Genomic DNA, 26,051 nt, shown 5'->3' with positions numbered 1-26,051 from the left:
AGAGGAAGTTCAGCCAGGTGGGGGTCAGGGGTTGGGGGTGCAGAATCCTCCTTACTCTTGCCTTGGGGGTGGCCCCAGGCCTAGGAGGGGCTTCAGGGAGTTTGAGTTGTGGATTGGACTCTCAGGTAGGGCCAGACTGAAGGTTGGGGTGTGAGCCTGCAGGGCTGGTTTCTGTGGAACTGCACCTGACCTGGGCAGGGCAGGCTGCTCTTGCAGCCAGTCTTTGAGGGGAGATGGTGCTGCTGAACCCCATGGCTTGGTCTTCCCTTTCGCCATTGGTGGAGAGCAAAAAGACTTCCGAATGCCTAAGGAGAGTTTTGATTCCTTTTTTTTTTTTTTTTTTTTTCCATCAGGCAAGTGTTGGGAAGGGAATTGTAGTGGTGCTGAAGACCTGGGTGACGATGAGGAGAGGGTATCTTGGAGGAAGGAAGGTGGCAGGGAGGTGTGCAAATTCAGTGAGGCAGGCACCAACATCTATGCACAAACAGCTGCACAGTCATATACTCAGACCCACCCTCACTCCTGTCTATCCTAGTCATGTGTACACGTGCAGAGGACCTGAATTCGTATCAGATATCCTGCAACCTGCACAAAGCCTCCCACAGGTGTGTCTGTGTATATGTGCATGGGCTGGCACACCTGCACACAAATACGAGCGTCTACACATGACAGGTGCACATGCAGACTCACCCCCACACATGCACGCACACCGACACTGTCACACAAGCCCAGACCTTTGCGGAGCTACAGAAGGAGAGACTGGCACCCAGGGTGGCACAAGCACATGCACACACATATACACACCCTCCCTCCCCTGCCTTTCCACCCCAGGCCTTCCCCATTCCAGGCTGTAGTCTGGGCCTACCACCTAGAGGCGGGTGGCATTGTGGTGAGCAGGCAGTGCAAGGCGGGGGGAGGGCGTGGAAGGGGGTAACTCCTCCAGGAAGACCCTAGGGGGTAGCGGGGGTGAGCGGGGCTCAGGCCTGGCACAGCATAGGGTGGCACGGGTGATGAGGCGGTCCAGAGGCTTCAGGGAGTGCATCCAGCGAGGCAGGAAGTCCCATGTCTGTAACCACTTGGGCAAGTGCCCGGGACTCCGACTCTGCAGGACATTGATGAGCACCACGAAGGCCAGCAGGGCCCCGAAGGGCGTGCCCACACATACCATGACCTGCCAGCCTGCCATGGAGATGCCAAACACCAGTGAGGGCAGCAGCAGGAAGCAGACAAGGAGATAGAGGACGGCGAACCAGCGGTACTTAGCTGTGCGTTTCCCCAGCGCCTTGGCCATGCGGATGGGCAGGCGTGTGCAGGGCACCGGGTACCACAGAAGGATGCCCGAGATGTTGAAGAAGAAGTGACAGAGGGCAATCTGCAGGGGATGAGGCAGAGGGGCTGAGGTGGGCACTGGCTCCCAGGTCCTGGGTCAGGCCAGCAGGGGTAGATGATAGGAACTCCAATCTGGTCTGGGCAGCAGGAAAGTTTCCACTTAGGGGTGATGTGTCCCCCGCCCCCAGATCACCCCAGGGCAGCTATGCTGGTTATGCAAATATTGAAATACTTCTAGACCAGTTGGTAAATAACTACTGCCCTGAGCTCCCCACATTTTCCCCACTGATCCCTCACACAGGAATCCCCCAGCAGATACTGCCAAAATCCAGCAGCTAAAGGATTGATGTCAGTTTCTGGACCCTCACTCAGTCAGTGCCTTGGCTTGTCAGTTACTCCTTTGCTCCTAGAATAATTCCCCTTTGCCATTTGCAGCCCTGACCCCCACAATGGATTCCTCAAACTGTGCCAGGCGCCCTCTTATAGTGCCTCTTCCTCTTCCTTATGGGCAAATCCGATTCACTGCTATTTATTGGTGTAATTATGAGCAGTGTCTCCCGATGAGATGCTAAGGTCTCGAGGGTGGTATTGGGTCTACTTTGTCCATAATGGTTTCATTGAGCATAGTAGGTGGCCCTTAGTAGGCAGTCAAAATATTTGTTGCATGTCATCACACCTTTGTCAGGCCCCACACCCTATACGCAACTCCATCCTGCCCCAGGCGAGGCTACACTCCCAGCGCACCTGGAAAGCGCTGAACAGCTTCTCCTTGGGGCTGGCCAGGGCAGCCAGGATGGCCGTGGTGGTGGTGCCGATGTTGGAACCCAGTGTGAGTGGGTAGGCCCTCTCAATGCTGATCACATCGAGGCCTGGGGGCAGAGGGAGAGGAAGTAGTTCCCCAGTGTCTCCTTCAGCCCTTTCGCTGCCAGCCCTGGCCCACCCCACTCCACCTCTACATGGGCACTCACCAACGAGTGGGGTGATAGCTGAGGTGAACACGGAACTGCTCTGGACCACGAAGGTCATGCCGGCGCCCACCACCATGGCAAAGTAGCCTGTTACCCAGGTGAAGGGGGCAGGGAAGTCTGCAAGGAAACCGCATCCCAGCAGGTTGGGGTCAGAGCAGGGACATAGGGAGAGCGGACCTCCGTGGGGGCATTGGGAGAGGGGACCTCCATGGGGGTTTGTGCCTACTGCAGTGGCTTCCACTTGGCCTCTGCTCCTGGATTAAAGGCCTTTCTCAGCCTGGCTCTGTCAGGCGACTGTGCCTTTGCTGGGGCTGTTCCCTCTGCTGGGAGTATCCTACTCAGCATCTGAATATTCATCCTCAGACTCAGCATGGATGTCACTTCCTCTGGAAAGCCTTCCCTGACCCCCTGCTCTGGAGCAGACTTTTTCTCCCTTCTCTGAACTCCCACAGCCCCATGATACCCCTTATTCTAGCATTTGTCATTCGGCCCCTCCTAGTGCATGAAGTTTACAATGAAAACCAAGCCCGGGCAAGGTGGCTCACACCTGTAATCCCAGCACTTTGGGATGCTGAGTTGGGTGGATCACTTGAGACTGGGAGTTCGAGACGAGCCTGACCAACATAGTGAGAGCCCATCTCTATTTTTTTTTTTTTTTTTTTTTGAGATGGAGTCTCACCCTGTTGCCCAGGCAGGAGTGCAGTGGTGGGATCTGGGCTCACTGCAAGCTCCGCCTCCTGGGTTCATGCGATTCTCCTGCCTCAGCCTCCCAGTGGCTGGGTTTACAGGTGCTTGCCACCACGCCCGGCTAATTTTTTGTATTTTCAGTAGAGACGGGGTTTCACCGTGTTAGCCAGGATGGTCTCGATCTCCTGACCTCGTGATCCGCCCACCTCGGCCTCCCAAAGTGCTGGAATTACAGGCGTGAGCCACCGCGCCCGGCCGAGCCCATCTCTATTTTTAAAAAAATTTATGGTTAATAGGAAGAGTCTGGGCATGGTGGCTCACACTTGTAATCCCAGCACTTTGGGAGGCCAAGGTGGGAGGCTTGGTATTCAAGACTAGCCTAGCCAACATGGCAAAACCCTGTCTCTACTAAAAATACAAAAATTAGCCGAGTGTGGTGGTGCACACCTGTAATCCCAGTTTACTCAGGAGGCTAAAGTGGGAGGATCACTTGAACCTGGGAGGCAGAGGTTGCAGTGAGCTGAGATTGCGCCACTGCACTCCAGCCTGGGTGACAAAGCAAGACTCTGTCTCAAAAAACAAAAAAGAGGCCGGGCGCGGTGGCTCACGCCTGTAATCCCAGCACTTTGGGAGGCCGAGGCGGGTGGATCACAAGGTCAGGTGATCGAGACCATCCTTGCTAACAGGGTGAAACCCCGTCTCTACTAAAAATACAAAAAACTAGCCAGGCGAGGTGGCGGGCGCCTGTAGTTCCAGCTACTCAGGAGGCTGAGGCAGGAGAATGGCGTAAACCCGGGAGGCGGAGCTTGCAGTGAGCGGAGATTGCGCCACTGCACTCCAGCCTGGGCGACAGAGCGAGACTCCGTCTCAAAAAAAAAAAAAAAAAAAAAAAAAGAGAAAATGAAAATCAAATGGCGTTGCTCCCTTGCCCCAGGTCTTCTGAGTGCTCATGTTACCCTCGTTAAAGTCCAGGCTCTGAGCAGAGCTTGGAGACCCCATGCTCTGGCCCCTTCCCTGCCACCTCACTGACCCCACTCAGCCAATCCCCTTGCTTACCCTGCTCCTGCCAGCTGCTGGCCACCCTTCTGTGCCACGGACCTGCCATGCTGGTTCCTGACTCTGAGCCTTTGCACATACTATTCCTCCACCCAGAGTGCTCTTCATCTGCACCATGGCTACTTGTGTCTGTTCAAATGCCAGCTGCACTGAGCGGCCTCAGACTGCGCATTGGAAGCCATCTCTTCCACACCCTACTGCATTGCCATTTTTGCTATGTCCTTGGCAGGTACCTCTCTCTGAATGTATCCCCATAATTCATTTTCCTTTCTTCTTTATTTTTCTTTTTCTATTTTTATTTATTTATTTTTGAACTCTGTTGCACAGGCTGGAGTGCAGTGGTGCCATCATAGCTCACTGTAGCCTCAACCTGCTAGGCTCAAGTGACTCTCCCACTCAGCCTCCTGAGTACCTGGGACTATAGGAGCACACCACCATGCCCAGCTAATTTTAAATTTTTTTGTAAGACAAAGTCTCAGCCGGGCACGGTGGTTCATGCCTGTAATCCTAGCATTTTGAGAGGCTGAGGCGGATGGATCATCTGAGGTCAGGAGTTCGAGACCAGCCTGGCCAACATGGTGAAACCCTGTCTTGACTAAAAATACAAAAAAATTAGCTGGATGTTGTGGCGGGCACCTGTAATCCTAGCTACTCGAGAGGCTGAAACAGAATCGCTTGAACCCAGAAGGCGGAGGTTGCAGTGAGCCAAGATCATGCCATTGCACTCCAGCCTGGGCAACAAGAATGAAACTGTCCCAGACAAACAAACAAACAAAAAAAGTCTCACTATGTTGCCCAAGTTGGTCTTGAACTCCTGGGCTCAAGTGATTCTGCTGCTTCAGCTGCCCAAAGTGCTGCATTTACAGGTGTGAGCCACTTGCCAATCTCACGTATTTTTCATTGCTTGCCTTCCCCTGCTGGGCTGTGAGCCCCTCAGGGCAGGACCCATCTCTATTTGTCTCACCTGTGTATACCTGGCACTATACCTCCCTTGTCACACAATGGGGGTGTAAGAACTCTTTGTTGATTGAATCAAACAATGGTCCAATCAACTCTTTGTTGATTGAATCAAACAAGCATCTCCACCTGCTAAAATGGAACCACAGTCAGAGGCAGCCACAGGTCTCCAGCTGTCAGCACCTCAGTGGCATCAGAAACCACCTTCTTTGTTCACATCAGGAAACAGGCTCAGAGATGGTAGGCTTTACCCAGATCAAGGCAGTCACAGGACTTAGCAGGATCTGGAAAGGCCCATCCTGCGGCCCTGCCCAGTCAACTGCTCGCAGCTCACCGGTATTGATGACCTTCTGGATGACCTTGGCCACTTGGCCCTTGAGCAGGGAGTTGAGCATCTTGACGAGGAGGATGAGGCAGGTGCACAGCAGCACCAGGGATCCTGCCAGCAGGATGAGCCCCACAGCCAGGTCCGGTAGGCTGGTGTCCACAAAGATGTGGTTGCCTGCAGGGGGTGGAGCTCCTGACAGCTGACCCCACACCTGACTCCCAGGTCCCCACCTTTGCCACCTGGTTGGACTCTGAGCCTAAGGCCCCACCTCAGGCTCCTTGAGCCTTAACACCGGAGCTTGACCGAGGCTCAGGAGATGGGCTGGTTGACAGCTGTCCTTCCTGGGGCTGGACACAACAGTGGCTGGCGGCTGGTGCAGGATTGCCCTGCCACTGCTAGGCTCTGCCCCCGCCATTCTGGACACCATGTTTCAGGCACTTACATTTCTCCATGGTGGCATTTCCAAGCGTCTGGCTGGAGTTGGCCTCTGCTCTCGACATGGAGGTGGGAGCCTACATTAAGAGGAGGGTGACTTAGTGAATTAGGAAAACATAGCCTGAGGTTGGAGCCGAGATGGGGGTTAGGGAAGGATGGGGAAGATGGAGATGGGCCTCCTGCTCTGTGACCATGCATGGGTCTCTTGCCCTCTCTGAGCCTGTCTCTTCCACTGAGGACATGTAGATGAAAGCAGCTGCCACACAAGAATCTGGCCCTCTGTGTGTTCTGCCCTGTCGCTCCACTGGCCCAGCTCTCCCCAGGGCCACATCTGTGGCTTCCTGACTTTCTTCTCCTCCCTCTCTCAGTGGCATTCGGTGCTGCTGAACATGTTCCTCTTTGTCTGAAAACTCTCCCTTCCTCATCTTTTATTACCAATCCCTTTATTGGTGCCCCTTCCCCAGCATCCTGGCTCCTTCCTCTCCTCCAAGACACCCTTAGCCCAAGCTCCATTCTCCTCTAGATCAATTCCTTATTCTCAGGGGATGTAGGGGGACAGAGGGCCCAGCCCACACATCTCTTCTGTCACCTACTGTCAGTGAAACAAAGGGGCTCCCCAGGGAGGCCGTACAATTCAGAGGGCCACGGGGCTGGGCAGGTAACCTAAGTGAGCAGCTCAGGCTATGTGTGGAAGAGGTGAGGAGAGTTTCTGCTGGGCCTATAGAGTCAGCAGTTACTCAGCTCCTGGTCACTGTCACCATCCAGGGACTCAGCCTGGCATGGCTAAATTGCCCAATTTCTATGAGAGAAGCCACAACTCTGAAGTTCTAGATAAAATCTCCCAGTCTGGGCCAGGTGCAGTGTCGCTCATGGCTGTAATCCCGGCACTTTGGGGGCTGAGGTGAGAGGCTTACTCAAGGCCAGAAGTGGGAGGCCAGCTTGGGCAACATAGCAAGACCCTGTTTCCACAAAGAAAATTAGGGCATGGTGGTGTATACCTGTAGTCCTAGCTACTCAGGAGGTTGAAGCAGGAGGATCTCTTGAGCCCAAGTGTTCGAGGCTGGAATGAGCTCTGATCACACCCCTGCACTCCAGCTTGAGTGACAGAGCAAGACCTTATCTCAATAAAACAAAAACAAAAACCCCAAAAGCAACAAACTCCCAATCTGTAAATATTGGCAACCACTTAGAGTTATCTTTACAACTCAAAGAAGGTCAGCAGAAGCAGGCCAGCCTGGCCTGTGGACAACTAATTTTTAGCCTTGTTGGGCTAGTAAGTTATTTATTTGTTTATTTAGAGACAGAGTTTTCGTTCTGTTGCCCAGTCTAGAGTGCAGTGGCACAATCTCGGCTCACTGCAACCTCCACCTCCTGGGTTCAAACGATTCTCCCGCCTCCACCTCCTGAGTAGCTAGGGTTAACAGGCGCCCGCCACCACGCCTGGCTAATTTTTTTGTATTTGTAGGAGAGACGGGGTTTTGCCATGTTGGCCAGGCTGGTCTCGAACTCTTGACCTCAGGTGATTCACCTCCCCCCCACCCTTCGGTCTCCCAAAGTGCTGGGATTACAGGTGTGAGCCACTGCGCTGGCCAAGGTAAGAAATTTTATGGCATCTGGTGTAATATCCGGGTTTATTTTAGAGGGATGTGCTCCCTTGAATGGGGCAATGTGCTCTTGTGTGCTCCCAGTTCGCCACATCAGGGCCTTGTGGACCCATCAAGACTGGGCCTGAATGGCAGGCCAAGAAGCCTGGAAAAAATAGGTTGTGATGGGCTAGATGGGAAAACCAGGCTGGAAAAGCGACGGTAACTGCTGCGAGGGTAAGGGACAGAGAGAGCCAGCTGTTTGCTGTTAGGCAGATCTAAGTTCAAATCCTGCTTCTTATACCAACCACTCTGGGTAAGCCATGCCACCTCTCAGAGCCCGTTTTCTCTAATGCAGTGTAAGAGAAGAGCTGCTGTGAAGGCTACAGGGGGAAATGTGTTTAAAGCGCTCATCACAGGGCTTGGTTCATGGTGAGCCTTCGGTAAACTGTCTTCCTACACGGAGTGACCGTCTCCCTCCCTGGGCCTGTTCAAGATCACATGGTGGGGAGGCTGTGTGTGTGACTGACTTCCTAGGGCAGGACCAGTGCCCCCTGCCGACGAACCTGAGAACCCTGGCCCTGTTGGGGAGGAATCTGCTTGGACCTTCCTGGGAGTACCCAGCCTGGAGGCTGAGGGAGCAGACAACCCCTTGAATGAGTGGGTGCCTGGTCAACCTGTGCCCCACTGACCTAACCTGGGCTGGGCCCAGAGGTCTCTGTGGGGAGGACTGTGGGGTCCTGGGGAGGCTGGAGGAGAATGGGGAACTTTACTGGGGTCCCGACTTAGGACTGGCAGGGGCAGCAGCAGGGCCAAGCCCTCTGGGTTTTTAGAACCTTGACCTTCTTGCGTGGGGCTGTGTGGCCCTGGCTGGGAGGCCAGAGACCCTAAAGTATAAGAGAGGAAGGTAAAGGTGGCAGGAGGGACAAAGCCAGGCGGAGAGGGAACTGCCGGGAGGGAGCAGGCCCTGGGGCTTTGTGGGGGTAGAGGGAGAAGACGGAAACTCCAGCTTAGATAAAAGAGCTGGGAGGCCCAGGATCTGGGGGCATCTTCCCAAGATGTGCCCATCCCTGCCTGGGCCTGGGGTCGGGTAGGAGAGGCCAGAGGGACCTGAAGCAGGTGGTGGGCTCTGTGGGAAGAGCAGAATTGGCCTGTGGACAGCCCTGGGTCCATACCCCAGCTGAGCCGTTCCCAGCTGTGTGACACTGGAGCAAACACTTAGCCTCTCTGGGCCTCAGTTTCCTCCTCTGCAGCATGAAGTCCATAATGCTGCCCACCTTTTCCGAGGGGCTAGTTGGCAGCATTATGGAAGAGGGAGTTGGGATTTAAGTGCCTACAGGGACACCCTAAATTAAAGAGACCCCTTCTGGGAACTGAAGGAGGTGATGAAGCTCACAGAAGCCTGTCAGGATGTGGGCCTGCGCAGTAGTTTCCCCCACAGAAGAAGGGGCGCGCTAGGGCCTTTGTTCTTCTGGAAGCAGAGGGAGAGCACTGTGCCAGCAGCACCATCTGGTGGCGAAAAGGAGAACTCCTCCTTAGAGTAACACCCGCTACCTCTGGGGTGGTCTCCACGGGGCTGTGGTCACCTGGTGGCCTTCAGGCCTGATGGGCAGCATGAGAAACAGACATATATAGTAGAATGTCAGACCGGTGAGTGGGAGAGGCAACCAGATAGAGAGTCAGGATTCCACCAGGATTTGTATCCTACAAGCCACTGGACTTCTCTGGGGCTCAGTTTTCCTCATCTGTGAAATGGGGGATGTGATAATCCCTGCCTCCCAGGTTGCAAGTCCTCAAAAGATGCTTGTTTAATCCAGGCAGGTATAGTTGATAATCCGCAGTGTGGCCACGTAAGAAGGTGATTCCCAGGACAATGTCAGGGTCCCGGGAGACTCAGGGTCTGAACACTACAACTGCCACTGCTTCTTCCTTCCCCATCTGGAAGGCCTTGGACTTGCCTCCTCTCCCGGGTGTGTAGCTTCCCTGGCGACTAGTTCAGGTTCAGCGTGGTGGAAGTTGGAGTCAATGGGAACAGGTTAGAAGGAAGCACAGGGAGACTCTGCGGCCAAAGGACAAACCCAAGTCTTTGGGCAGGAGGAGCCAGGAGGCACTTCACACTTCGCACTTCACACTTCACACTTCGCACTTCACACTTCACACTTCGCAAGACCAAGCACATCCATTGCTGTGTGAGTCACACTCCTTCGGCGGGGTCCCAGAAAGAGGGTGAACGTGAGAGCTTGGGTCCCACCCACCAGCTACTCTCCGAGCCGAGGAAATCAGACCCTGCCTTACAGAAAGCGTTGAAGGAAAGCGTTTCCTGGCAGAGTGAGGAAGAGAAACCAGCTGGACAAGTGGCAGCTGCAGCCGTAGAGAAAGGCCCAAGGGCAGCCTCCACGGAGTGAACCTGGGTGAGGACGACTTCAGGTGAGGATGTGGAGGCTGCAGGCTGAGACCTGCCCGAAGCTGCAGCAGGTGACCGGCGGGGAGCTCCGAGGCAGCGAGGATCAGAGCTGGTTTCCCTGGCTTGCTCTGTGTGAAGATCAAAGTGTGTGATTTCGCTCCCTTCCAGATTTTGCTATGAAGTCTAGAAGCTTGTGGTGATTCAGAGAGCACTGAGAGTGCTCACAGAGCTCGTGAGAAGGTGCTTGATGTATTAAAGAGGTCACGAAGTCAGCGTAAAAGCTGCCCACTGGGGCTTTTTTATGTAAGGCTGCTTTGAACACTCAGAGGCTGAGCCGGAGCAACTTCAGACGCAAAGAAGCATCGCAGGGCGAGTCAGATGAGTGTTTTCTGTTCACACCAGGAGGAAGGTCCAGTCACAAGGAGTGGCAAGTGGGAGGGTGAGGGGGGAGGGCTTGTGCTTGTGCTGTGGCTTTGGGTTTCCTCATATCTCATTGTAAATGAAGTTATGTCTTGTATGTACGCATCAAGGAGAAGCAAATATGGTGCATTGTGGTTTGGATGAAGTGTCTTCCTTTTTTTTTTTGAGACAGAGTCTCGCTCTGTCACCCAGGCTGGAGTGCAGTGGCGCAATCTCAGCTCACTGCAAACTCCACCTCCCGGGTTCACGCCATTCTGCCTCAGCCTCCCGAGTAGCTGGGACTACAGGAGGCCGCCACCACACCCGGCTACTTTTTTGTTTTTTGTTTTTTTTTCAACAGAGACGGGGTTTCACTTTGTTAGCCAGGATGGTCTCGATCTCCTGACCTCGTGATCCGCCCGCTTTGGACTCCCAAAGTGCTGGGATTACAGGCATGAGCCACTGCACCCGGCCGAGCATTTTCCTTTTTATGGCTGAGTAAGGAAGTGTGCTAATTGCCTGCTTCCTTGTCAGCCTGGCATAATGGGTGGTCCATGAGTGTCCACTTGATTCAAACAGATCTTCCCAGCATTAGAAGCAGCAGAAACAGTGCAGAAGGACAAGGGACTCCTGCCTGTGGCAGTCTCCAGGAGAAGGAATCCCCGATGCCAGCACAAGTGGCTGCTGTATCTCCAAGGAGGTCTCCGTGCAGCCCACCTTCCTGCTCACCCTACTTTCCTGGGTGTCCTTATAGGACACGCCTCCTCCTCCCATTACCTGGGTCCCAAAACATGGCCCAGCTGAGTCACTAACCCCTCTGGGGTGCTCAGGCCCTGACATGGTAGGACAAGCTCTGGCATGTTTCTTAGTCTCTCTGAACCTGTGTCTCTACCTGTGAAACCTAAGGGTTGCACTAGATGAGTGGTTCTCAAACTTGAGCACGGAGCACACCCAGAGGAACTGCTGAAGTATAGGCCACTGGCCCCACTCCCAGGGCTTTCCAGATTCAGCAGGTCTAGGGAAGGGCAGGGTGATTTGCATCTCTAATAGGTTCCCACGTGGTACCCAAGATGCCGGCCTGGGACCACACTTCAAGAACCACTGGGCTAGATCAGCTACATAATAACTCTGATGGGTGATGTCTGCCTAAGGCAATGTGTGAAGCTGGGAGGAATTAGCAATGTTTACTGTAAGCACAGTAGAAGGGCCACATATTTGCCCTCTCCTGGCTAAATGATCTTCAAGTTCTATCTGGAGCATTTTGAACAGACAATGAAACCAACAGCTTGAAGAGGGAGTCCTCTTACCTGGGGCTAGGCCTGGGACTTACCTCTAAGGAGTCTGGGTGGCACCAGATCCGGATGAGACTGTGGTTCCTCAGGGACTCATCACCGGTGGCAATGCTGGTTATCACGGACTTGTCCAGCTGCGGGCAAGATGTGGGCAGGGGGAGTGAAGGAGGCTGGGTCCCTTGCTACCCCCACCCTCGCCCCATGCCAGGCCCTGCTGTCACCTGGATGATGAGCTTCGTGAAGGGCTCTGTGATGATCTTGAGTAGGTCAGGAGCGTCACGGCCACCATGGATGTTGAAGGAGGCCACCACGAGTTGAGTGATGTGGTGCAGGTAGCCGGTGGCAGCCTCCAGGGGCAGCAGGACCAGCACTGACAGCCAGTTAAAGCAGTCATGCACCGTGGCCCCCGCGAAGGCCCTGGGCAGGGAGGCCACATTGCAAGGCAGGCTGCAGCCAGAGCGCGGTCACGCCCGGGGTTCCTGGCATCTGGGGCTGTCCTCCCCCAGGCACAAGCCCCCAACCCCCAGCCCCCCTCACCGCCGGAAGTCAGTCCTGTCCCCCGCCTGCATCAGGGCCACGATGGTGTTGGTGACAGAGGTGCCGATGTTGGAACCCATGATGATGGGGATGGCAGAGCTTACCTCCAGCACTGGTAGAAGAGAAGACGTCCTAACGAATTTGACGGTCACCCAGCTCCTGCCCCACGGTCCTACCACAACTCTTATCAGGTCCCCACCCAGGTCCCAGTCCCCAGTGGACGCTCCTGCCATGCTGCTGCGTCTGCCTAACCTTGGTGTCACAGGTGCATGTGGGCACGGGCTGTGCATTTACAGGTGTGTGCATTCATCCATGTGAGTAGATGTACACGCGCTGCCCATGGTGTATGGATGTGAACGTGTATGCATGTGAGGCCTTCGTTATGAGAGCTCGTGGGCTCATGTCCTACGTGCAAATAGAGATTTGTGCTTGTGTGTGCACACGTGCCCCCAAACGTGATGGTTAGTTTTTTGTTTTTTTTTTTTTGAGGAGGAGTCTTGCTCTGTCACCCAGGCTGGAGTGCAGTGGCGTGATCTCGGCTCACTGCAAGCTTTGCCTCCCAGGTTCACTCCATCCTCCTGCCTCAGCCTCCTAAGTAGCTGGGACCACAGGCATCTGCCACCATGCCTGGCTAATTTTTTTTTTTTTTTGGTATTTTTAGTAGAGACGGGGTTTCACCGTGTTAGCCACGATGGTCTTGATCTCCTGACCTAGTGATCCACCCGCCTCAGCCTCCCAAAGTGCTGGGATTACAGGCATTAGCCACCGCGCCCGACCAGTGATGGTTAGTTTTATGTGTCAACTTAGCTAGGCTGTGGTACCCAGTTATTCAACCCAACACTAGCCTGGGTGTTCTGTAAGGTGTTTTGTAGATGCAATTCACATCTACAGTCAGCTAACTTTAAGAAAAGGAGATTATCCTTGGTAACCTGGGTCAGCCTCATCCAATAGGACGAAAGGCCTTGAGCAGAACTGAGGCTTCCCTGCGGAAGGAGAAACCCTGCCCTGTCTGGACTACAGCATCGGCGCCCACCTGAGAGTTCCCGCCTGCCCTTCCAATGCCCTAGCCTACGGATTCCTGACTTGCCCAGACAGCCCACCATCGGGGAAGCTAGTTTCTTGCCATAAATCATCTGGGTCACACACAGCTACAGTTTGGGCTCCTCTCATGTCCCTGGCTGATATGGGAGTCAGGCTGAATGGAGGCCAGCCTTCCTGGGGTCATGCTCCCTATTTGCCACCCTTCCCAGCTCCTGGGGTGCCCCTCCAGGCTCTTCCCCACCGTGGTGGGCCAACTCACAGCCAGAGGAGACCATGCTGACAATGATGGACGTGGAGGTGCTGGAGCTCTGCACTAGCACAGTCACCAGGATCCCCACCACCAGCCCGGCCACCGGGTTGGACAGGATGGCATTATCCTTGAAGATGTCACCGGCCACCTTCCCTGGGGAGCATGAGCTGGCATTGTCCAAGGCCCTTCAGGAACCCCTCCCAGGTCTCTTCCACCTGGGCCCTACCTCCAGCCAGCTGGAAGGCTGAGCTGAGCACGTCCAGGGAGCAGATGAAGAGGTAGAGGAAGCTGAGCATCAGCGGCACCTTGAGCAGCATGGCGCCAGCCTGGCGCAGCTTGGAGACCAGCCTGGGCTCTGGTCGGGGGAAGCCATGAGCATAGTGGGCAGAGGCCAGGGCGGGGACTGCTGCTGCCCCTGCTGCCCCCAGCCGAGGCCCACCTGGCTTCTGCTCCTCCTCCAGGGCCAGCTTGGCAGGCAGTGGTTCATGGCGCTCCAGGATCTCCCCACAGGGGCAGGTGTGCTCGGCAAGGGCCACAGGGCCCAGGCTGGGGAAGGCATAGGCAGAGGTCCCCGGGATCCTGTGTAGGACTAGGGAGGGAGCCTGGTCAGGAGCTCCCAGAGGCCCCACGGCAGGGAGGCGGGGAGGGACAGGTGGGGGAAGTGGCCTCACCCGGGATGTGGTCAACTGTGGGCAAAGAGGGTCCAGGGTGTGGGAGCAGTACTCACCCTGAGGGCTGGGCACGTAGGCAAAGGCCGTCCCTCGCATCACATGCCCCCCACGGACTGGGAGTGGGGAGACAGCAGGGGACCCCAGCCTCTCTCCATAGGACAGCATCCTGGGCATCCACTGTGAGGTCTGCAGTTCAGTGGGTCGCAGCAATGCTGAATGACAATGGCTGTGTCCGGGACACTCACTCCCACACACCCTCAGCTGCACAAACCCCCATGGCGCGTGATTCTAAACACACACCCAGCAAAGTACACCCCTGATCCTCACCACACACACCCCTCCGAGACTCACATGCAGACTTACATGTGCACATCTGTGCCGGGCACCTGCATGTGAGTCTCAGAGGGGTGTGTGTGGTGCTCAGGGTGGTGGTGAGGTGTCCATTCATTCACCCATTCACTCATTCAGTGAGTATTACGGAGCTCTAGCCCAGGCTCTGAACCAGAGGCTGGGATATAGCGTTGATGAAAGACACTGAGAACCGAGGATGCCCAGCCTGTGTGGGGCTGGAGGGGGCCAGGGAATATGTGGTGTTGGCAGTGGCTGCAGGTATGGGCTGGGGCTGGGCCAGGCTTCAGTTTTGCCCACCTGGAGAGCAGGGAGGAGCTGCAGTCACCTCCCTTCTCATGGGGTCAGCTGGGCACACATGGAGTTCCCCTGGTCCGGATCCTGAGTTCCTGGGTTCCCCTCACAGTGAACTCCTTTCCCCATCCACCCCCTCAAGGGGCAATAAACAAACACTGACAGGCTTGCTTCAGCCCCCTGCTTGTCCCTGCACTGCCCCAGGAGTCTCGGCTATTGGGGTGGAGGCACCCTGATCTGCCTCAGCACTCCCCGCGTTGTCCCAGCGGCCTTGGCTGTTGTGGTGGGGGTGTGAAGAGCTGAATGCAAGCCCTGAAGGAGCAAGAGTCCTTTTTTTTTTTTTTTTTTTGAGACGGACTTTCACTCTTGTTGCCCAGGCTGGAGCACAGTGGCGCAATCTCGGCTCACTGCAACCTCTGCCTCCTGGGTTCAAGCGATTGTCCCGCCTCAGCCTCCCAAGCAGCTGGGATTACAGGTGCCCGCCACCATGCCCAGCTAAATTTTTGTATTTTTGGTGCAAACTCGACCTCAGGTGATCTGCCCACTTGGCCTCCCAAAGTGCTGGGATTGCAGGTGTGAGCCACTGCGCCTGGCTGGACTGACATGTTATATGGGCCACGGTGGGGGTGGGCACAGATAGGACAGAGATGAAGGGGCTGCGGTGCTGGGCTGTTTCCTACTCAGAGCTGGGGGTGGGGGTGGGATGTGAGGGTCCTGGGCTCACCTTGGGATTCTGTGTTTCAGCTTCTGCTCAGCAGCTCAAGGAAGCCTCCAGGGCCCAAAGGAGAACTGGGACCCTCCTCTTTATATCCTCGTGTCCAAGGGCAAAGTCCCTGGAACCCTAGCTGCCCTCCCTCTGTTCCCCAATTAACCTCACCCCCGAGATTCCTCCCAGTTAATTGCTAATCGTCAGCTCTGCATGGGGAATCTGTGGTCAGGCTCTCCGCGTCAACCGCGATCCAGACACATCCCCCGCTCGCAGGCAGAGACCCTGATGCCACTCAGCACCTTGTTCCCAGGGTCCCCTCATTCCTGGCCTGACAGGACTCCCCAGGGAGTGACCCAAACATCCTATGGCCTTCGGAGGTTGCAGTGAGCCAAGATCGTGCCACTGCACTCCAGCCTGGGTGACAGAGTGAGACTGTCTCAGAAAAACCAAACCAAACCAAACCAAACAAAAACATCCTACGGTCTTGCCAAGCGTCAGGGCGTCTGTGAGTCTCCCAGGGGGAGCTCGGAGGAGAGGGAGTGTGAGATGAGGACCTAAGCTGGAGAGGCTGGAGGACATTGAATCGTGCCAGGTCTCTAATGCCTGACCCTGGGTCCAGGATGTGAGTCTGAGTCAATGTGGAGCTGCCCTCCAGACTGGGAAGGGCCTGATCTGCCTTTTAGAATGGCCCCAGTGGGGTGGAGCCCGGACACGTGGAAGAGAGCCTGGAAGCGGAGAGGCCAGTTAAGAGGCTGATGAAATAAATGGTCCAGGCGAGAGACAATGAGGCCTGAACTAAGACGGGAACAGAGGGGCTGGGGAGGGCCGGTGCATCCCAGGGACACCTGGCCAGTAGGATTGGTGACGGGGAGGGAGAGAGGGAAAGGAAACAGATGGGAGTCGCACCTCTGGATCTTTGGCTAGGGCTGGGTTCGCGCCCAGGTAGGAGGGTGTCACCGAGTCAGGGAAATGCAATCATTTCTCAGTTCTTATGTCAGAATCTCTGCGTTCTTGGGCTTGAAGGTTAATGTCACGTTGAGTGTCTTCACCTATGAGCAAACTGACACCCCCACAGCGGGCCCAGAGACCCCGGCCCACGTGACCTGTTTCTTTCCTCTCCCCCGCACAGTTCAGACCCTTGGCAGGAGCAGCTGAATCCAAGGTGCTCCTGGTGAACTGGGGGTGTTTCTCCTTTTTAATAAGGTTGTGCTTTTTGGTATGTTTGAAGTTTGCCTTCCCCGCTGTCACGGAGCTCTGGGTTTAGTGGGGGAGGCAGTTAACTATTGATCAAATCCATCAAGAGATGTAACTCCAAACTGCTGCGGATTTACGCAGCCACCACTTCCAAAAATTTATTTTGGGGCTACAGCCCTAGTGAAAGCGAGAAAATGCTGCATCTGACCAGAGCTGCTGTTGGGACTCATAAGGGCAGCCGAGAAGGCAGCTCCATTCCAGCACCAAAGCATCTCTTCCCAGCCTCTCTGCTATTTCAGCACCTCCCTGCCTACTGCCTACCTCATCCCTGGTCAGTGACAGAGTCTGTGTGTCCCCCTGGGTGGTGATTCCCACCTTATCTGTGCACCTGGGCTCTGGCCATGGCCTCCCCAGACCTTTTCTGGGCTGAGAGCCTGCCTGGTTGGGGGTGTCTCGCATTGAGAAAAGGTACCCAGCGGGAGGAACTGTTTTGGAGGGAAGGTGCCAAGCTCCGTCTGCTCAGGCTGTCTGAGCGGCCTCTGGCACGAGCAGTTGGCTCTGTAAGCCAGAAGCACACACTGTGCTTCTCACCCCAAACCTGGGCCTCCTCCTTCTTCCTGATCTTGGTGAGCAGCACACCGTCCATCCATCTGGGTCGGGCACCATGCAGACATCCTTGCTGTTTCCTTCCCCTCCACTTCCTCGTTTCCAACCCATTCCTGAATTCTTCCAATTTTATTGTTCCAGGAGCTCCCTGATCCTTTTACTGTTAGGCCTCTCTGGGGCCATCTCCCTGGACTGGGCCTGTCATCTCCCTTGGGTCACTGCAGTGGCCTCCCAAGCGCTCTGTCCATTTCTGCCCTTGCTGCCACTGATCCATGCTCCAAAACAGCAGACAGCAATCTTTTCAAAATGCCAAGCTAGGCGGGGCACAGTGGCTCATGCCTGTAATCCCAACACTTTGGGAGCTCGAGGTGGGTGGGTCACCTGAGGTCAGGAATTTGAGACCAGCCTGGCCAACATGGTGAAAACCCATGTCTACTAAAAATATAAAAAATTAGCCAGGAGTGGTGGTGGGCACCTGTAATCTCAGTTACTTGGGAGGCTGAGGCAGGAGAATCACATGAACTCAGAAGGCGGAGGTTGCAGTGAGCCGAGATTGCACCATTGCACTCCAGCCTGGGCAACAAGAGCAAAACTCTGTCTCAAAAAGAAAAAAAAAAAAAGAAAGAAAGAAAAACCAAGCTAAGCATGTCGCCTCCTCTCCCTTTAAAACCTGCCCCTGCTAACCACTTAGCATAAAGCCCAGGATCCTACAGTAGCCTAGAAGGACCAGGGTGACATGGCTTCCTACCTGCTTTGCCAGCCTCAGACCGTGCCTGAGAACCTGTACCCCAGGGAGGGCATGTACAGGAGGAGAGAAGGGGCCAGGGCCTAGCCCAGAGGCGCACCCACATTTTTTTTTTTTTTTTTTTGAGATGGAGTCTTGCTCTGTTGCCCAGGCTAGAGTGCAGTGGTGCAATCTTGGCTTACTGAAACCTCTGCCTCCCAGGTTCAAGCAGTTCTCCTGGCTCAGCCTCCCGAGTAGCTGGGACTACAGGCACCCGCCACCACGCCCGGCTAATTTTTGTATTTTTAGTAGAGATGGGGTTCACCATGTTGGCCAGGATGGTCTCGATCTCCTGACCTTGTGAGCCACCCGCCTCAGCCTCCCTACATGCTGGGATTACAGGAGTGAGCCACGGCACCCGGCAGGCGCCCATATTTAAGGGAGACTGAGAGGAGCAGCCAGGGACCAGGAGGAAGCCACCTCAGAAGCCAGGTTGGACCACATTTTGAGAGAGACACCCTGGTTGGCTGGGTCAAGTGCTGCTGAGATGTCAAGTAATCTGAGAACAGACAGGACTTAACAGCCAGGGGCTGTCAGCCACCTGGGAGGGCGTGTCGAGGGAGGAGTCCGCTTGCGATGGTGTGGGAAGGAGCGGGAGGTGGGGGAGCAGAGATAGCATGGCCGGCATGAACATGAGAAGCTGACACATATATTGAATTTCATCACACCAATGAAAACCATTTCTCCAGGAGAGGCATAACTGCTGAACGGAGAGAGAGAACGATCCCAAGAACAAATGTGCACATCCAGGAACTGAGCAAGCTGTGGAGGCTGGCACGACCAGCCGTTTCTGCAATTCTTCAGAGCCATGCGCTCCTTAAATGCACAGTCACACATCAGGGGTGCATCCCCTCTATATCTCAGGCCTGTAATCCCGCACTTGGAGGCTGAGGTGGGAGGATCACTTGAACCCAGGAGTCCAAGACCAGCCTAGGCAACATAGCAAGACCCTGCCTCTAAAAAAAATAAAATAAAATATTAGCCGGGTGTGGTGGCACACATCTGTAGCTGGGGAGGCTGAGGTGGGAGGATTGCTGAAATCTGGGAAGTCAAGGCTACAGTGAGCTGTGATTACACCATTGCCCTCCAGCCTGGGTGACAGAGCAAGACCCTGTGTCAAAAATAAAATAAAATAAAATAAAATAAAACAAAATAAAATAAAATAAAACAAAATAAAATAAATGAGGCTGGGTGTGGTGGCTCACGCCTGTAATCCCAGCACTTTGGGAGGCTGAGGCAGGCAGATCACCTGAGGTCAGGAGTTAGAGACCAGCCTGGCCAACATGGTGAAACCCCATCTCTACTAAAAATACAAAAATTAGCAGGGCGTGGTGCTGTGCACCTGTAATCCCAGTTACTTGGGAGACTGAGGGAAGAGAATTCCTTGAACTCAGGAGGTGGAGGTTGCAGTGAGCCGAGATCACGCCACTGCACTGCAGCCTGGGTGACAAGTGTGAAACTCCATCAAAAAAAAAAAAAAGAGAGAGAGAGAGAAGGAAGGGAGGGAGGGAAGGAGGGAGGGAGGGAGGGAAAAAACAGAGAGAGAAAGAAGAAAGAAAAGAAAGAAGAAAGGAAAGGAGAAAGGAGAGAGAAAGAGAGAAAGGAAAGAAAGAAAGGAAGAAAAAGAAAGAAAGAAAGAAAGAAAGAGAGAGAGAGAAAGAAAGAACGAGAGAAAAAAGGAAAAGAAAAGAAAGGGAAAGAAAGAGAGAGGGGCTGGGCACAGTGGCTCATGCCTGTAATCCCAGCACTTCGGGAGGCTGAGGCGGGCGGATCACCTGAGGTCAGGAGTTTCAGACCAGCCTGACCAACATGGAGAAACCCTGTCTCTACTAAAAATTCAAAAAATTAGCCAGGCATGGTGGCCCATGCCTGTAATTCCAGCTACTTGGGATTCTGAGGCAGGAGAATCACTTGAACCCGGGAGGCAGAGATTGTGGTGAGCCGAGATCACACCACTGCACTCCAGCCTGGGTGGCAGAGCAAGACTCTGTCTCAAAAAAAGGAAAAAGAGAGAGAGAGAGAGAGAAAGAAAGACCATTCTGCCCATGACCTGGATTTTTGTTTTGGGGGGATGGGAAACTGACTAATAACCAGCATAACCTCATAACAGCATAACAGACTTTCCCATCAGCATAGTTTGAGAGTTCCTGCCTCTTCTCACCAGCATGTTATTTATTAAGCAAACATCTAAGCTCCACGGTGAGTCAGCACGGTGCTGTACATTGGGTGTATGGCAGTGAGCCTCTCGTCCGGCATTCACACCAGCACAACGGCCATGCACACAGTCACGAGTGTGCGCTGCACACATCAGGGGCACATCCCCCCTATATCTCTTGTCAAAAAAGTGGTTCTCACCAGTGGGTTCCCTTTGGGGAACAAAGTAATGCCTTTCCTGGCCCCCTTGACTTTGTCCTCTCTCGGAGACCCTGGACTTCAATCGGAGCTGCCCGGCCCCAGCACAGAGCAGGCAAGGCCCTGAAACATTGTCTCTTCCAAGTTCTATTTTCCAGATAGGGGCCCAGGGCTAAAATAAATGCTATGAGTCCAGGGCAGGGTTGGTTGACCTGAGAACACCTCATGCCTGTTTAGGGTATAAGTACCCTGTGTAAATTATTAATCTCGATGGCCAAGGCACTGGTCACTCATTTACTGATAAGGCCAAAGTCCGTGGCCAGAAGAGCTGAGGCTGCTTTGGGCTTTTTTCAGAAGTCACCTCTTCCCCTGCAGCTCGCTTCCTCATATGGCTCCAGCCCTTCACACTGGCCTCAGGACCAGGCCAGAGAGCGAGGCTGAGAGCATGCTACCAAGGCGGGCCCCGGCTCTGGTGTCCGGGTCTGGACCTGAAGCTCTGAGGTCTGGCTTTAGACTTCAGGTCTTAGGCTCTGTATTTCAGGCCTGGAGCTTACCTCCCGGTTCCGGGATCTTCTCCCGGCTGGGAACTCCAGGCCCTGCACTCTCAATTCTCAGGTTCAAGATCTGGGTGCTGGGCTCTGGGCTCTGAAACTCAGTCCCCTGGCCCTAGTTTCTGGGGTCGGATGTCAAGCTTGGGACTCTGGTTCTGGACACTGGGCTCCAAATTCTGGGCTCCAGGCTCCGCTTCCACATTCCAGACCGCAGGTTCTAGACTTCAGCCTCTGGGCTCAAGGTTCTGGGTCCTGGGCTCCAAGTTCCAGTTCCACGCTCCCAGCTCCAGGTTGTGGTCTGGGTTCCAGGTTCCTTCAACTCCCCAGCACTGGGTCAGGAACACAGTGACCTCCCTGGCTAGTGGGGTTATCCCCACCTACCCTTCTTAGCTGCCGGGACTTCATGCTGGCAGCCAGCAACCCAGGCCAGCTTGAGGGGTGATGCTGGTTCTATGGCAGTCCTCCCTTTGCTTTCTGTCCCTGGTCTCACCCCAAGCCAGTTCTCTGGAGACAGGTGCTAAGACGGTTACTGAGCACCCCTCGCCCAGACCCTGCAGTTTTCACAGTCCACATGGACATATTCATGTTCCCAGCTCTTCTTGGGCCCCACCAGGACCATCAGGTATGAGAATGGTGCCCCTGGAGTTGGCCAGTTCATGGTCCTGTGCTCAGCCTGAGCTGCATCTGATTCAATGTAACGAACCAAGTGTACTCCCCGCAATCTGGGCCTTTGTTTCCCCTTGGTAGCTGACTTCCAGCTTCTTCTACACTCCCTCAGAAGCCCGGGTCACCTGATTACCAGGCTAGACACCCTGCGGGGTGCATGTTGTGATCACCCCCTTGGGGGTTGGGGCGGTTGCATCAGCACTTCCAGCAGGGGCTCCAGATGAGCAGCCAGTGCCTCTTCCTGACCCCCGGAACCCTGGCCCAGAACCCAGGACACTGTGCCCCATGCTTGCCCTGTGCCCATTTTGTGCCATCCTCTTCCCCAGCCCCAAGACTTGGTGAAGGTCGGGGGGAACCAGAGACAAGTAGCAAGATTGTCTCTTGGAGACTTGGAGCCACATGGGCTCCACGTGTCCTCAAGAAGGTCATGCCTGTGCTCTTAGCCAGTGCCCTCTGCTAAATGGAGTGTTGCAAGGATGCAGAAAGGTCAACAAACAACAGTGTGTGGGCCAGGCAGGGTGGCTCATGCCTGCAATCCCAGCACTTTGGGAGGGCGAGGCGGGTGGATCACCTGAGGTCAGGAGTTCGAGACCAGCCTGGCCAACATGGTGAAACCCTGTCTCTACTAAAAATAGAAAAATTAGCTGAGCATGATAAAAATTAGCTGGACATGGAAAAAATTAGTGGGCGCCTGTAATCCTACTACTCAGGAGGCTGAGGCAGGAGAATCACTTGAACCTGTGAGGCAGAGGTTGCAGTGAGCCGAGATTGCACTACTGCACTCCAGCCTGGGTGACAGAGTGAGATTCCATCTCAAAAACACAAAAAACAAAACAAACAACCAAAAAAACGACTGTGTGTGTTCTCCCTTCCTTCACGCCGCACGCCGGATGCACTGGCCCCTCCTGGCTTCCCACCTGGTGGGGTTGGGGAGTGGCTCCAGCGTCTTTTCTGGCCACCCAGAAGTCAGCTCAGAGCAGCTGGTGCCCCTTACCCCTGCCCCAGGTCTGAAGGAGGAGGCCATGGGCCTGGGCCTGTCTCCCAGCAGATGGGTCCTGGCCGGCCAAGGAGGTGAGGATTCTAGGAGCACAGAAACTGGGAGGAAGGAAGCTGGTCCCCTTCAGCCCAGGGCTGCTTCACGGGGTGTGTTGGGAAGAGAGTCTCAGAGGAAATCATGGCAGAGGGGCACACTCCACCGACTAAAATGGGCTGAGAGGGGTGGTGGGCTCTAGCCTCCAAAGGAAGGACTAGGCTCTACCAAAGAATGGTGGCCCACCGGGGACAAAGAGAGGATCTTCGGGAGTCCTTCGTATTATTGTAATTATTAAAAAACTGTATCCTTAAAAAATAATTAAAGCTAAGATGAAAGTCTCTTGTGACCACTACCCCTAGTCCTAGTCCGCTTCCTGTCTCCTTGTTAGTTTGGCGATTCTCCTGCCTCAGCCTCCCAAGTAGCTGGGATTACAGACACCCGCTAATTTTTTATCATGCCTGGCTAATTTTTTCTTTTCTTTTCTTTCTTTTTTTTTTTTTTTTTTTGAGACGGAGTCTCGCTCTGTCGCTCAGGCTGGAGTGCAGTGACGTGATCTCAGCTCACTGTAACCTCCGCCTCCCGGGTTCACACCATTCTCCTGCCTCAGCCTTTGGAGTAGCTGGGATTACAGGCACCTGCCACCACACCCGGCTAATTTTTTTGTATTTTTAGTAGAGACGGGGTTTCATCGTGTTAGCCAGGATGGTCTTGATCTCCTGACCTCGTGATCCACCCGCCTCAGCCTCCCAAAGTGCTGGGGTTACAAGCGTGAGCCGTGGCACCCGGCCCACACACTGTTGTTTGTTGACATCTCTGCATCCTTGGAGAATATTCTCTCTCCTTTCCCTACACTTGTAAGTGCCTCTGTGCTTGTGGTTTATATAAAGTTATCATGCCATGTGTATTGCTCTGTTTTATTTTACAGAACAACAGCACATCTTGGAGGATTTTCCACATTAGAACACGCTGTACCCAGTTCTTTATCTGCTGTGTGGTACTGCACAGCATGGACACGCTACACTGTGTTTTATTATGCCCACCCCCAGCCACATACAGTTATTTGTTTTAGGGTCACAGATAACCCTGCAGGGATAGGCCTCTTCGTGCCTGGGAGTGAGTGATTCTCTAGTGGCACCACCAGGGTCACACGCTGTTTTTAAGTTTTGGCAGAAACTCCAACAAACTGTCCCCCTGGAGTAGCCATATCAAAGTACTGTCCTGGGACCAGCCGCGGTGGCTCACACCTGTAATCCTAGCACTTTAGAAGGCTGAGGTGGGTGGATCATGAGGTCAGGAGTTCGAGACCAGTGTGGCCAACGTGGTGAGACCCTGTCTCTACTAAAGATACAAAAAAAAAAAAAAAAAAAAATTAGCCGGGCGTGACGGCACACGCCTGTAATCCCAGCTACTCGGGAGGCTGAGGCAGGAGAATTGCTTGAATCCAGGAGGTGGAGGTTGCAGTGAGCTGAGACTGTACCATTACACTCCAGCCTGGGCAACAGGGCAAGACTCCATCTCAAAAAATGAAACAAAACAAAACAAAACAAAACACCCACAAAGTACTCTTCTGGGAGAGGACCCTGGCTCCCCATTGGGGATTTCTGCAGCATCTAGGCCGCCCTGGGGTGTGTCCCCATCAGACAGCCTGGGTGCTAGTGAAGCTCCTGTGACAACTCCTTACAGGATCCTGGGCTAGTCACTTCCCGTCTTGCAGCCTGAGTTCATCTTCACCGGGTTGTTTTGTTGTGAAGGCAAAAAATGAGATAAAGGATGGAGCAAGTCTAACTTGAGGACCTCCGTAAATGTGAATTCCTGCACCTGCAGGGCTGACCTCTGTGCGTGCTCTTCTACCTGGCCCCTAACCCTTTATCATGGGGCAGTCCCATTGGTCCCTAACAGCAGCTGGCATTATTGCCAGGCCCACAGAAGTGCAGGACTGGGTGAAGGGTGGGTTTGGCCTGCAGGATCTGTTAACTTTGGAGAGACAGCCCATCTCTCACCTCTCTGTCCTGGAGAACATGGAAGGTTGTCTCCTACCACAAGGGAGAAAGTTCTGTGGCTGGTCGGAAAAGGGACCTGGCTTGGTCTCCCTACCCCCACCCCTGGCCCCACACTGTGATGGTGCTATGCAGTCCGCTGCCAGGACCACCAATGCCCTGCTGGCACCGCATGCTTTGCTAAGACTATGTGAGACTGCAGGGTCATTTATCAGCCCACTAGACCAAGGGGATAGAGTGGTGATTAAGATGGACAAGGTCAGCCAGGCGCAATGGCTCACGCTTATAATCTCAGCACTTTGGGGGCGAGGTAGGTGGATCACTTGAGGTCAGGAGTTCGAGACCAGCCTGGCCAACACGATGAAACCCCATCTCTGTTAAAAATACAAAAATTTGGCCGGGCGCGGTGGCTCAAGCCTGTAATCCCAGCACTTTGGGAGGCTGAGACGGGCGGATCACGAGGTCAGGAGATCGAGACCATCCTGGCTAACACGGTGAAACCCCGTCTCCACTAAAAATACAAAAAACTAGCCGGGCGAGGTGGCGGGCGCCTGTAGTCCCAGCTACTTGGGAGGCTGAGGCAGGAGAATGGCATAAACCCGGGAGGCGGAGCTTGCAGTGAGCTGAGATCCAGCCACAGCACTCCAGCCGGGGCGACAGAGCAAGACTCCGTCTCAACAACAACAACAAAAAATAAATAAATACAAAAATTAGCTGGGCATGGTGGCGCGTGCCTGTGATCCCAGCTACTCAGGAGGCTGAGGCAGGGGAAGCACTTGAACCCAGGAGGTGGAGGTTGCAGTGAGCCGAGATCGAGCCACTGCACTCCAGTCTAGGCAACAGAGTGAGACTCCATCTCAAAAAAAAAAAAAAAAAAAGAAAAAGAAAAAAATGGATAGGGTTTCTACCATCACAGCATGAGTATCAATCAGTAAACAAGGTAATTGCACAGTGGGATAACTACTGCGAATTTAGAAAACTGACTAGAATGATGGAGAACAGTCAGGGAGTGCTTCCCTGGTTATACTGGGTGACTAGAGCAGGATCTTCTGAGGTGTTTAAGCAGAGCTCTTCAATGAGGCAGGACTTTTGTGGTTGCAGGTCTTAAAAAGCTCTCACAGCCGGGCGCGGTGGCTCAAGCCTGTAATCCCAGCACTTTGGGAGGCCGAGACGGGCGGATCATGAGGTCAGGAGATCGAGACCATCCTGGCTAACCCGGTGAAACCCCGTCTCTACTAAAAAAAATACAGAAAACTAGCCAGGCGAGGTGGTGGGCACCTGTAGTCCCAGCTACTTGGGAGGCTGAGGCAGGAGAATGGCGTGAACCCGGGAGGCAGAGTTTGCAGTGAGCGGAGATCCGGCCACTGCACTCCAGCCTGGGCGACAGTGCCAGACTCTGTCTCAAAAAAAAAAAAAAAAAAAAAAAAAAGCTCTCACAGTAACAAGCACACACATGAAAAGGATTTATTGGCTTGCACAAGGAGAAAAGCACGGAGTGTTTTATTTCAGATATGGCTGGATTTCGTCAGGAATCTTCTTCCATCTTTTAGTCTTGCTCTCCAGTGTTGGCTGCATTCACG

General features: G+C 54.2%; 1 protein-coding gene across 1 annotated transcript; it reads right to left on the bottom strand.

The window, feature by feature from the left end:
- Nucleotides 1-302: 302 nt before the first annotated feature.
- SLC34A1 (solute carrier family 34 member 1) lies at nucleotides 303-15,359 on the bottom strand. Its single transcript, XM_025388548.1, has 13 exons — nucleotides 15,304-15,359; nucleotides 13,994-14,149; nucleotides 13,706-13,855; nucleotides 13,493-13,621; nucleotides 13,276-13,419; nucleotides 11,976-12,087; nucleotides 11,660-11,855; nucleotides 11,477-11,572; nucleotides 5,768-5,837; nucleotides 5,332-5,499; nucleotides 2,298-2,414; nucleotides 2,074-2,198; nucleotides 303-1,372 (listed from the first exon to the last, which is right to left on the bottom strand). The coding sequence occupies exons 2-13, from the start codon at nucleotides 14,109-14,111 to the stop codon at nucleotides 869-871; spliced, it is 1,929 nt and encodes a 642-aa protein (XP_025244333.1). The 5' UTR covers nucleotides 14,112-14,149; nucleotides 15,304-15,359; the 3' UTR covers nucleotides 303-868.
- Between the last annotated feature and the right edge of the window lie 10,692 nt (nucleotides 15,360-26,051).

Source organism: Theropithecus gelada, chromosome 6 (assembly GCF_003255815.1).
Source record: "Theropithecus gelada isolate Dixy chromosome 6, Tgel_1.0, whole genome shotgun sequence".
Classification (NCBI taxonomy): Eukaryota; Metazoa; Chordata; class Mammalia; order Primates; family Cercopithecidae; genus Theropithecus; species Theropithecus gelada.
The sequence above is the reverse complement of the archived record's forward strand: the minus strand, read 5'-3'. Positions and strand labels throughout refer to the sequence as shown.